The sequence below is a fragment of the Dipodomys ordii genome, unplaced genomic scaffold (genome assembly GCF_000151885.1).
Source record: "Dipodomys ordii isolate 6190 unplaced genomic scaffold, Dord_2.0 Scaffold17, whole genome shotgun sequence".
Lineage (NCBI taxonomy): Eukaryota > Metazoa > Chordata > Mammalia > Rodentia > Heteromyidae > Dipodomys > Dipodomys ordii.
Window position 1 is genome coordinate 5,380,707 of NW_012267233.1, and position 13,218 is coordinate 5,393,924.

Sequence of the window (13,218 nt, forward strand, 5' to 3'; positions counted from 1 at the left end):
AAACACTGCCTTTGTTTGGTTTAATCCTTAATTTATTCAGTTTCAGTTTCTGGCCTCAACTGTACCTCCAAGTTTCCTCTGGTTGTGTATTAAGCTTATTATTTTTAAAAATTTTTGTCTTTTCTTTTTTTGGTACTGGGGATTGAATCCAGAACATTGTACTTGCTAGGCAAGCACTTTGCCACTGAGCTACATCCCAGCCCTAAGCTTATTTTTAAAAAGGATGTTATTAGCTTTTATTAATTGTACAGGATAGGTTTCATTGTGATTTACATATAGTTATACAGTATAACCCCCTCCTGATTAAACTCACTCCTTTTTCATTCTCTCTTACTGCCATCTTTTTTAGAGACAATCTCAACAGTTTGATATTCTAATTTTCATACAAGCCTATAAAGTCCTTTTATCACATTTACCCGCATTCACCATCTCTGCTGGTCCTCCTCCTCTTGCTGGTACCCATCATTCTCTGACATAACCTATTTTACTTTCCTGTGATCCATTTATAGTATTGTATATTAATTATACAAAAGGGTTTCATCACGGTCATTCACACATGCATACATCATAATTTAGTCAGATTAACCTTACTGATTGCTCAGTGGCTCTTTATTTTCTTATCTTTCCTCTCCATGGTTTAATGGCTTTCACTGAGTTTCCTTATGCTGCTGCTGCTTCTTTCTTTTTGTTTTCCCTCATTGGGGTGGGGGAGGGAGAGATGATGTTTTGTATTTCTATAGAAATAGAGCATGGAGACAAGACACTTTTACCATGGTATATAGAACAGAAGTCTGATCCTACTCATATTTAAACATGTTTCATTTTTGCTCTTTTGTTTTCCTTTTACAGCTAGCTATGTATCAAATCCTACTTGCAAGGGTTGTTTGTCTTGTTCAAAGGACAATGGGTGCAGCCGATGCCAGCAGAAATTGTTCTTCTTCCTTCGAAGAGAAGGGATGCGTCAGTATGGAGAGTGCCTGCATTCCTGCCCATCTGGGTACTATGGACACCGCGCCCCAGATATGAACAGATGTGCAAGTGAGCATTTGAGTTTTCTCCATCATGTTTTATGGCTTGATCTACAACTCAGGGGATGAGCTAAGTTGAAATTTTTCACTGAAAAATATAGTTTAATAGGCTATAGAAACAGTCTATATTCAAACTTAAAAAATGTGATAGGATAACAGCACTTTTATTTCATATTTGTATAGAAGTATACCATGTAGTCCCATAAGTTTTATTTATTTAGATTAAATATTTTCCTTATAAAGATCTCCAACACATGCTGGCTAGATAGAACTTTGTAGAGTTTTTACTTATTGCTTACAGTGAGTAAGAACTTCCTAACAAGCCAAACCAAAGAACAAAAAAAAAAACTGACTAAAAGATCACAAAGGAATTTAAATACTGGGAACCTTCTCTTTGGTTTGCTCTATTTCTAACAGTGCTTTTCTGTTACCTGGGAACTATCTATTTAAACTTTACCTGCACCTAATATATACATGTTGGATTTTTTAAAATAAAATGCCCTTAATGAGAAAAGCATTATAAAATATTTATTTTATTTGAAAGTATCCTAAATTCTACATTCAGCATGATAAAAAAGACTGTTAAAATGGTATTCTGTCTGTTTATGTCTTAATCCAAAAAAATCATTGCTAGACTGTCTCTCATCTTTTAAGTGAATATTAGTCTTTCAAATAAGAGGAAGATCTTATAAGGAAGTTTTAGGGAGTAAAGAAATTGAAGAAAAAGAGACAATGATATGAAATGAATAAGTAAGCAGTTTATTCATTATTTATAGTATTTACATGCATTTATAGCATGGCATGCTATATCAGTAGGTATTAAATCATTGACATATATCTTCAATTCATAACTACTCAGTCAAGATGATCTTGAGATAAGAAACAAATCTGAATTGTATTTCTAAGTGCAATAGTATTTTTAGAGAAAACAGAAATAGTGAGGGTTAAGTAAATTCTAGAAAGAAGGAACCATGTATATATGTTTGCAGGATAAGTCTTAACCTGGCCAATTATTTGACATTTTGACAAGGTCATTCTGTTTCACAAAATGGGTCTTAAATTGATGGACATTTAGTGACCTTAGTCCCTGCCCATTAAGTGTCCCTCGTGCTTCCAAACACTGTGACAAGTAACATTTCCGCAAACATTTCCAAACACTGGAACAGGAGAGCAATACCACCCTTGAATAAGAACCATTGAAGAGATTGTAGTTGGGTGGATAATTGTGGTGAAGGTGAAAAAAGATGCTCTAGTATAACTGATAAAAATCTTGAATGCTAAGCTAAAAAGATTGCCATTATCAGTCCAGCTTGCACTGGATTAAAGAGATTGCTTTATTTGCCATAACTGGAACCGAAGTGAGGGAGAGGAATTGGAGAGGGATAAAAAGCTGAGGAAAGCTAGTCTAACAATTCTGGATTAGAAATTTTATTCTGAGGAAAAATAAGTAGTTCCAGAGGTTTTAAAATACAAACAATGGATTTAGCAATTAATTACACAATGGGGAGAGAGAAAATTTGGTCCTAAGGTGCTAGTTACATTGCCTGGGTGAATTTTACCATTAGCAGAGATAGAAATATGGATATACTTTCATTTCATGGAATTGCATATTTATTAGAGGGCTAGACTCCCATCAGGTTTTAGTACAGTATGTTTTGCAAACATTTATCATGTCTTTAAGGTACAGATTTGAGATGCTGAATAATTTGTCTTTAATAGTTTATGACCATCTATGGGAGGATGGGCTCCACCTTGAAATGGTTTCAGATTGCTTAAGAATACCTGTGGGGGAGATTTGAGTCCAGTTCTATTCTTTCATTTTTCAATGCAGGCTGTACACAAAATTGAGACAAGATAAGGGTGTGGATAGATGGAGGCATTTAGTGTCAATTCTAGAGCTAGCATTACACAAACCCATTGTAGGCAACCTGCTGGCCATTCAATGTTTTGGTCAACCCAAACTACTGGGGTTGAAAGGGCTGCTGTTAATGACTGTAAAGGTACAGTTTTTAAACTAAGACTGTCCTGGGCACACTGGTGGCATCAGAGGGCCCCTCAGTAATAACTCATGCTGTATTCACAGTCTTCTTTAGAGAAAACTCCTTAACTGATTTTGGCTAAGTTGATCCATTTTCTCAGAAACAGAGTGTATTGATTGGAAGTCAGCTTTGGAAAGAGAATTTACTTGTGAGGATGGCTTGCCATAGTTACAATGATTGTAAGTAAATGCAATCAATGTTGGAGCTAACTGACCCATAAGAAATCAATATGTATCTGGTACAAGCGGGAAGTGCTCACTACAAGATTCCTGTGAATCAAGTGAAAATGGATTATTTCTTAATTCTTAGTATGGGTCTCTGGATGACCATGGTCTTCCCATATAATCTACCTTCTTGATAGATTCTTTGCATTTACTGTATTGATATTAATATTCAGGTGATGAAAAAGATCTGAATTAGAGAAGACACAGAATTTACACTCATATTTACTTTCTGTTGTCTTAAGAGATAATTGTTCAACAATAGAGAACAAAATTATACTCTAAGTGGCAGTAACTCAGAAAATCCTCTAATTGAAACTTGTTAATGAAAGAAGTACAAACTGTATTTTGTTCTGATATGTTTTTGTTTGATTATATGTGAGGTTGCAAGTTGGTTTTTACATGAATATTAGCATTAGCAGAATGTTTGTTTAGCAGAATATTTGGCCTCTCTGTCCTGTCACACAGAATTGAAAGTTCACAGATAGTAAGCAGAGAGTGTAATGGATTATAGCAAAGAAGAGTCACATGTAACCATGGACTTGAGAAAGAATGCCATAACTTATTCCCCAGCTTTGGTACAAATATGCACAAGCACAAACAAATTGCTGAATTCTATGCCTAGAGTTTCTGACTCGAGATCTGAAGTGGGACCTGAGAACTTACATGTTTTTAAACAGGTTCCCAGGTGATGCTGTCAATGGATGAGAGAATAACTTGCACAACCACTATTACTGTGGAATTATATTGTCTCCACCTGCCACTAGGTATAGAATAGAAAATTCGGTGTTTAGTGAAAAATATGTTTTAGTACCTTGTGAGTATCTAAGGACATTGTGAGGAAATCTGGATCCTTCTGCACCTCTCTCATTAATGTATACCTGCTTATAGATTGCCAAGGTGGTCATGGTAGAATGCACTAGAATGACTTTCAGGACAAACCTCTGCTGCTCTGCCTTTCCTCTGTTCTTCTCTCCCCCCCTCTCTTTCTTCCCCTTCTTTCCTCTCCCCCTCATTTTCTTATAACCTCTTCCTCCTTCCCCAAGATATCCCTATTTTATGTATCCTGACACATATAGTATTCTAATTTATAATTATGATTTGATATTTTAGAATTTAATCTGTTTTATTTAGATTTTGTTGGTAACATTTCTGAGTACAGTATATAGCTCCTAATGAATAGAACTGTCATTTGTGCCATTCTTTGAAGGGAAGAGGTAAGAAGTGTGTGGAAGCAAGGTAAAGAAATTGAAGTAGACTGTTCAGTCGAATCCTTCTGGCTCTATCCATGGCTAGCTTCTATGCTAAAGCGGCCAGGTGTCCAAATGTACTCTTTGACAGATGAATTACATACTCTCAGAGTCCCAATGAACTAAGAACTAAGGAAGATCATGAGATCATTGATGTAATATTCTGTGAGTAAATGAATTTATCCTGATGCTACTGTCTCTATATATTTAAGAGCAGCTCATCTCCTTAAACTCCAACTGAAAAGGGCTATTCTAATGATCTTTCTTTCTTAATTTTTAATTTTTAAAATTTTTTTTAAGTAGTTATAGAAAGGTGTTTAAATTTAACATGTCAGTTTATGAGTCCAATGCATCTTGGTCAATTTTTCCCCTCTAACCTTCAAGTAGATACAGAGAGTACCTTTTCAAGTATCATATGCGCTCTATATACTGGGTACCTTACCCCAGAGATCTATTGTTCCACAGACCCATGTGTAAGAATGACTATGCCTCCCAGAGCTTCAGAGTGTGTATGTTCCACCCTCTAGCTTCTGATAGTTTGCTCGCTATCCTATAGATGTCTGTCTTCATGTCAACATAGTATTCTCCTGTATTTCTTTTTTGGTCCCGAGACTTGATCTCAGGGCCTGGATGCTGTCCCTGAGCTTTGTTGCTCAAGGCTAGTGCTGTACCACTTGATCCACTTCCAGTTTTCTGTTGGTTAATTGGAGATAAAAGTCTCACAGACTTTCCTGCATAGGCTGGCTTTGAACAGTGATCCTCAGATCTCAGTTTCCTGAGTAGCTAAGATTGTAGGTATGAGCCACTACTGCCTGTATGTTTATGTCTTCTGTATGTTTGTGTCTCCAAATTTCTTTTTTTTTTTTTTTTTGGTAGGTTATGGGGCTTGAACTCTGGGCTTGGGTGCTGTCCTTGTTTTCGAGTGGTTTATTGGAGATAAGAGTCTCATGGACTTTTTTTGCCCGCCAGGCTGGCAGGAACCGAGATCCTTAGATCTCAGCCTCCTGAGTAGCTAGGATTATAGGTGGGAGCCACTGGCTCCTGGCTCCAAATTTCTTCTTATTAAGAGATCATCAGTCATATTGGATGACTGATACTCACACTGCAGTTGGAGATCTCATCTGAACTAATTGACCCCTTTCCAAATAAGATCATGTTCTGAGATACTGGAAATGAGGACTCGTTTTCTCTCTTTATCTCTCTCTCTCTCTTTCTTTCTCTCTCTCTCTCTCTCATTCACACACATATTGTCTTTAAGTAGTTGTAGAAAGGGTTTTAAACTCAACATGTCAGCTTATGAGTATAACACACCTTGTTTTTTTAAGAAAGCTATCATGTAGGTAAACATTTACATTGTAACCTATAATGTGAGTAAATACCTAGAATGTTGGTAAATATTTACATTTTACAACTAAAAAGATAAGGAAGTTTAAACTGGGCACTGGTGGCTTATATCTGGAATCCTAGCTACCTGGAAGGCTGAGACCTGAGGGATTTCAGTTTGGAGCCAACCTGGGTGGTAAAGTTCAGGAGACTCTTATGTCCAACTAAGCCCAGGAAAACCAGAAGTAAAACAAACAAACAAAACCCCCCCCCACCTATCCATGCATCTAGAAGCAGATCTAAACTTCACCTTCTCTTGAAGAACTTGATAGCACAAAGCATATCACTGGATAAAATTTAGAATTTTCCTGATCCCTGGTAAGGTTCACTTTGAACTGGAGCATCCTCTTGTGCTATTTTCTTTCCCAAAGAGGGAACCTGTCCTTATTGGCAAGCCTGCAGAAGATGCTCACTGGTTCCTGCTAGCTAGAGAAAGCCCATTGGCTTGAAATGGATTTAACTCACTATAAAAGAGCTACTAGCTGAGTAAAATTATATCTATAATTTAGCAAAGTTAAGGAATTGTTCTTCAGCAGGAACATTTGTTCTGTTCTTTGAGGATTATGAGGAAACATTGTATAATTCTCTAAGGGTTATTCTGTTGTCCTCCTATTAGGGAGAGAATGACATGTTAAATCTCTTGATTCTTTCAGGCTTTCTCTAAAAAAAAAAGAGAGACCAAACAAAAAACAACTTTCTGTGCAAGGTAACTGGCTACATTTTTGTATACTGATGCCTGAGATACAATAAAATATTTGTAAAATGATTTTAGTTTTAGGGATAAAATCTAATTGCCTTGTATCAGAGCTGCATTTTAATTTTCTGATGTCAGCTGATCAACTGGTTGGCATCTCAAAGATGTTCAATACATATTATTGAATGATCAAAATGTTCCAGATTGTTCTGGCCTCTCTCAGAGAAGGATAGATGGCTCAACTATGTTAGTTGCTCTTGTGGTTCGGATGCTATGTGATTGCTACCAATGAGTCCTTATTTTGCATACCTTTGAGGGGGGGGCTTCATCATTTCAACTGCTCAGGTCCATGTCTGAGGGGCAAGTAGATTGACATTTAGAGAACTGAACTGGCTTATTCAAATTCACCGACTAGCATGTGGTAGATATGATATTGAATGTCTCTTTGCTAAAATCCCAGGTTCTTTGTTTACTGACCCCTGGGTTCCCTGTGTTTTCAGTCTTGTTCTAAAAATGGACTGCTTTATAAAAGTTATAGAACTGGGAAAATAAACATTATTGTTACATGTAATGCCATTCTTATTAATTACGATTAACATTTAAGAAACTGAGGAGCTGAGTGAATTTCTTGAGTTGTTAAACATGTGCTACCCAGGGAGGTGGTGAGACAACAGGACATCCTGGTGGCCATGGTTTTCCACACGCCAGCCCTTCCCAATGTCATCCCACATGACAGCCCTTCCCAACGTCATCTTTGTCTTTTCAATGAGCTGGCAAAGACCATCATTTACTAGAAATAGAATATTCTATAACAAAACTCCACCGTTTCCCCCATTATTATTAATAGTAAATAATAAATTATATGTCATTTTTTTTGTTCTGTAGATTGAGTAGAGATCAAGATGAATAGTTCTTACTTCATTGGGTTGGATAATACCGTTAATGATAGTGTATTTCTAATATTTCTTATAGAAGAGGATGTTTTCTCTAAGCCATCAAAACTTCCACTGTTCAACTTGTGTGAACATTTGCTCTGTCCTGCACAGTGCCTTCAGATACACAGAAATGCATTTAAATTAACATATATGTCTATGCATATGTGTATGTGCATGCATGAGTGCACACAGAAACACACACAAGAGATTTAGCGAAATCTTGCTTCCCCTTCCTCTCTTTGACTCCCTCTCCATTTACCACTCTTCATCTATTTTTCTCTTCCAACAAGTATGGATACTAAAGTTTATAATGCAAGTATTTCCCCAAATTCTACCACACAGTAAGCAGTGGCATGGCCTCCATGTCATATCTGAGAACCCTGACACAAATGGATGCATAATTATAAACAAAAATGTTAGCGAAAACTCAAAATTCCTTTAACTATTTTTACTTTAATAAGTGCTCAGTTTAAAATTCTGCATTTCAAATTCCATTAAAGACTTTAAAACATTCAATTTTATCTACTAAAGGGAAAAATCAATTTGTGGTAAACCCCATCTTTCAAAGAACAGTGGATCAGAAGGAATACCGAGCTCTGATGTGAGCTCTTACAGTAAGCACACAGCAAGCCTAGATAAATTACATAACACACTCTGGAACAAAAGTTGCCTAATAGCTCTCATGAGCTCATCTAGAAAATCATCTACCAAGAGGAAAGTCTATTGTTGGCAGCTCCTTTTGAAAATATTGATTTTCTTGTGACTTTTATCTTGTCAGGATAGCTTCTTCAGTATTCAGTCTTTCCCTCCAGTCCTCATCTCTGTGTAGTTGCAGCAAAAGAATATGCCTGAACAAAAAAATGAGACATAAAAGCTTTATATGGTAGCTCTTATATACGTATAATCAATTGGTGATTGCTTATACTGTGTAATTGGTGCCCAGTTTCATCATACTTTATAATCTGAAGTGGTGTTTTGTTTGTAATAAAATCATGTTAATGTGTTAAAATATACAAAGTAGACTGTGTTTCAGTAATTATTCTAAAATGATATGTTAAGCATTAGTCATTCAGCAGACAACTCTGCCATGATCTACCACATCAAGCACCCATGCAAGGCTCTGGGAAGCCATCATAGACCACTCTTTGCTCTTCATAACAAGAGGGATTATGATCAACTTAACTGGTCATCACTAGGAGAAACTTGCCATAGGTATCTGGTCTGGCAGGACATAGTATATCTGGAGGAAACATCAGAAATTCAGCTCAACGTGATTAGGATTAAAAAGTGTAGGCCAGGGATGTAGAAAGGAAAGGTATGCCCAATAAGTGGGTTCTTGTATTTTAAAATGAAGAACTTGAACTTGATTCTGGACATGAGTTGAACCATGGAAGGACTTAAATCTTGTTTTTCAATTTGCACATAAATATTATACATATTTATGGAGATACTATGTGATGCTCTAATATATACAGGACCGGGTGTGGTGACATATGCTTGTAATCTCAGCCACCCAGGAGGTACAGGCAGGAAAATTGCAATTTCAAGGCCAACCCTGGCAAAATTAATTAGCATGATCTTATTTCAAAAATAAAAGATCTGGGGGAATAGTTCAAGTAGTAGAGCAGTCCCACAGTTCAATTTCCAATCTATAGTACTGAAAAAAATGCTATGTTTAAATCTGGGTATAAATATCTATTTCCTTAAGCCATTATTTAGTGGTGGTGAACACATCCTCTCTAGTTTCTGTGAACTACACAGCACATCAGAAAGCAGAAAAATGACATGAAAAATTTCGGTTTTGAAAGATCATACTGGTCTTCCTGCTGGCCACCACAGAGCAATCTTGCTTCCATCATTTAAATCTCCATTATGGTCAAGGATGTAAGGATTTCAGTAGCCTAGATCTTTTTGTTTGTCTGAGATAGAGTATCACTAAGTATGTAAGCTTTCCTCCCTGCTGCAGTCTCCTGAGTGCTAGGATTACAGGTGGTTCTACCTGCCTAGCCAAGGTCAGGATTATTAACAACTTCCATAATGGATATATACAAGCACACTTATTTGTGTAATGTTCTCATGCATAGCAGTGAAGCAGTGATTGTCCCTATTTTGCTATTATGTACCCCTGTATAGAAAACTCAAGGGGCCCTCTTTCTCTCTCTTTTGGCATGGAACACAAATTATACCAAATAAATATCCAAAAAACCAGAATAAATAATTACATTTCCCCATGGAAAACCTGATTATGATTTTTAATTTTCTTTACAAAAGACCTAGTTTTTAAGGCCATTCATGACATCTTTGTATCTGACAAACATAGGAAGGCAGTAGTCACATCCCTACACACAGAACATATAGCAGACCCTAGAACGATGACCATCCAAAGGGTAGCCGCCATACTTCATTGCACAGCAGACACTGTCTCTGCTTTGATTCCTCAAATCACACGGGCAGGCATGGGAAACCCATCTTCATAAACAGAACTGATTAAATATATCAAACCACAACACTCACTGTAAACGTTATGCTGATTTCAGCGAAAGCACATGGATGTATAAAATGATTCTTTCCTTTCCAACCAGTTCCTTCACTTATAAGTCAAAGTTACAACAAGCAAAATATGGTAAGCTTATCCAAATAAGGTGGAATTTTCTACTTTTGATAACTCACCAAAATAGTATGAAAATATAAATGTAAAACTTTCCCATTACAGTTACTTAAATATTAGTGTCCTTATATTGGTGTTTGTCTTGTGCACACTGACAGATGGCGAATGGAAGACTTGAGTCTCCCTCCCCAGACTTCAATGCTGCCATTCGATATTTCCAGAATGAAACCTTTTCCTTTGTTTTTTATTTGTTTGTTTGTATGCCTATGTCCTTTTCCCTGGTTGTTGCTCCAAGGACCTCAGTCATTTCTTCACTTCATGTCAACTATCTGTGACCCAAGGACAAAATTTAGCCTGTCATCTTTTTCTGTAGGGCCCTCAGCTTAGGAAAAACTCTTAGGCTTTTAAATGGTTTGGGGAAAATAAAAAAGAAGGACATCATTTTGGGTAGTGTGAAAATAATTTTAACTAGAAGTTTCAATACTCATAAAGTTTTATTGGAAAACAACCCATTCTTCCTTACACATGTCTGGTCTGTGGCTACTTCTGTGCTACATCAGAACTGACTGATTTCAATGCAGACCATATGTCCTGAAAATCCTGAAATAGTTACTTTCTAGCCCTTTACAGAGCCCTCTGGCGTGTTTGGAGTGTGAAGGGATTAAGAGATTCTTCTTGTTTTCCTTAGACAGAGGTTGAATAGAAGGCATGATATACACTAGTTGTCATGTACTTTTCCATTTAGTTGGGTGGAGATGTTTGCCTTTCTTAACATTTGGCAAAATCCAACCGAACCTCAAATCTGAAGTTTATTATTCTGCTCTGGTTCTACCTTTCTATGAAGGGTGATAAGTTAACCAAAAAAGGAAAAGCACAAGCAGTAACAAAGATGACAGATCTGCTACTGGCAAGAATCTAAAATCTGATATAACATGTTAAAACTTTCTTTATTGTTATCAATTTTATTTTCAAGTTGTTGTCCTTGCCTTAATGAAAAAAAACTCTTTAAAACTCTTAATATAGTGATCCCAGCAAATGAATTTATTTTTTGTTGACTTGCTTTGCAAATTATTTCAAATATACATTGCTTCAATATACAGAAGATTAAGTTTCATTACTTGGCCACTAGATTTTATAAAAGTCTCAATATTTCTTCATGGTTCCCCTCACACACCTGAATTGGCCCTGGTTTGAACTCAGGGCCATTGCATTCTTCCTTGGCTTTTTTGCTTACTTCTGGCATCCTATCACTTGACCCACTTAACCTTCATTAATTGGATGTGAATTTTCTCAGATTCTTCTAGCCAGGCAGGCTTTAAACAACAATACTTCAGATCGTAGCCTTCTGTGTAGATAGGATGAGAGGTGTGACTAATCTGTGTATATATGTATATATTTTGAGCAGTTGAAATAAAGTGTACTGTGTCATATACAATAGAACTCTACAGGTATCTAAAAATATAGGCATTTCTGGATGGAGTTCCTTTATCCTCTCTGGTTGCAATTTGAGGATTATAATCCCTCCCAAGCCATACTTTACTGAGTGATACAGGTAAGTAGGCATTTTCCCCTCTGTGATGAAGTAGGGCATAGAAGGATGTGATCTGTCCCATCCAGCCTCCCCCAGAGTCAAAGTTTTGCTTTTTATCTCAATTTCTTAACTTATCAAAACAGATAAGCATCCATGTTCAGATAATGTTTGTGATCAGTTTGTTTAGCTGCATGACTTAATAAGATTAAAGCCATTATGATCCTGTAGTGGTCTTTGGAAAGTGCCTTTCATTTGAGTAGTGCATATATATTTATGTAAATATCAATGTATTATTAAGACCAAGTTGTCTTATAAGCACAATTTAATATAATACCAAAATAAAATATTAAGTTTGTATAGTAATACATTTAAATAAACATATGTATTTTTTATGTGAAGTATCTTTTTTTATTGTGTATGTGAAATATCTTATGTGAACTTCCTTCTAACATCTTAGATGGCCATTTTTTGACCTAGTTGGTAAGTTTATTTTATTTATTTATTTATTCACTTATTTATTTATGCCAGTTTTGGGGCCTGTGTACAGTCCCTGAGCTTTTTCTTTCAAGACTAGCACTCTATCACTTGAGCCACAGCTCCACTCCTGGCTTTTTGCTGGTTAATTGGGGACAAGAGTCTCATGGAATTTCCTGCCAGAAAAACTATGATCATCAGATCTCAGTCTCCCAAGTACCTAGGATCAGAGGCATGAACCACCAGTGCCTGGCTAGTTGGTAAATTCTTACATCCAATAATGACTCATATTCCTTGACGACTCATTGACATAGCAGATACTGTACTGAGACCTTCACTTTTATTGTACATTTGCTTTCATTGAAACAACACTCCTATGACCTGTACTGATGTAACCTGTTCAGGGACAAGGATATTCAGGCAAAGAGGGCTTTACTGACTTGCCTGCCCATAGTCAGAAAAGCAAGCCAAGATTCTGGCCTCAGATTTGCTAAGCACTCCACAGATTGAGTAGCTACCATATATTCTTCACAGTTCCTATTCACTGCCTCTAGCTCTCAACCTAAATTTTCTCTTCTGCACTCATAATTGGATTTCATTTTTTGCTAACTGTCCTTGTGAATCAAGGCTACTTTTATCTGAACACATTTCATTGGATTTCAGACAGACTTTGGCTCTAGATTTCCTATTACCTTAGTAATGCTGATGGTCTGTATCATCTCTTTTTTCCACTTTTTAAGTAATATTTTTATGTTAAAGATACTGTACAGAGGGGTTACAGTTATGTTTCCTACCAAGCATTGTTCCCTCTTCTTTTGTTTTTCCCCTACCATCCCTTTCCTCTCTACCTCCCCAACTCCTTCTTCCTCACCCCCAAAGTTGTAAAGTTCATTTTCAGCATAGTGCCTTGTACATCTCTTGTTGCAATGGGTCAGCCTGTATCCTTATTTCAGCATTTTGTTATCTTCCTTCCCCTCCCCAAATTAGAAAAATGTATATACAAGATGCAGGGCACTGGAATCAAATACAGTGAAAACAGGGGTTATACCATGGGG

At 36.6% G+C, this 13,218-nt stretch overlaps 1 protein-coding gene across 1 annotated transcript in view; it reads left to right on the forward strand.

Moving 5' to 3' along the window:
- The window catches only part of Rspo2 (R-spondin 2), a 133,162-nt gene that overhangs the window by 69,261 nt on the left and 50,683 nt on the right, over window positions 1-13,218 (forward strand). The window contains exon 2 of the mRNA XM_013012386.1: window positions 850-1,038. Within this exon, the coding sequence (XP_012867840.1) occupies window positions 850-1,038 (189 nt within the window). The remainder of the gene's footprint in view (window positions 1-849; window positions 1,039-13,218) is intronic.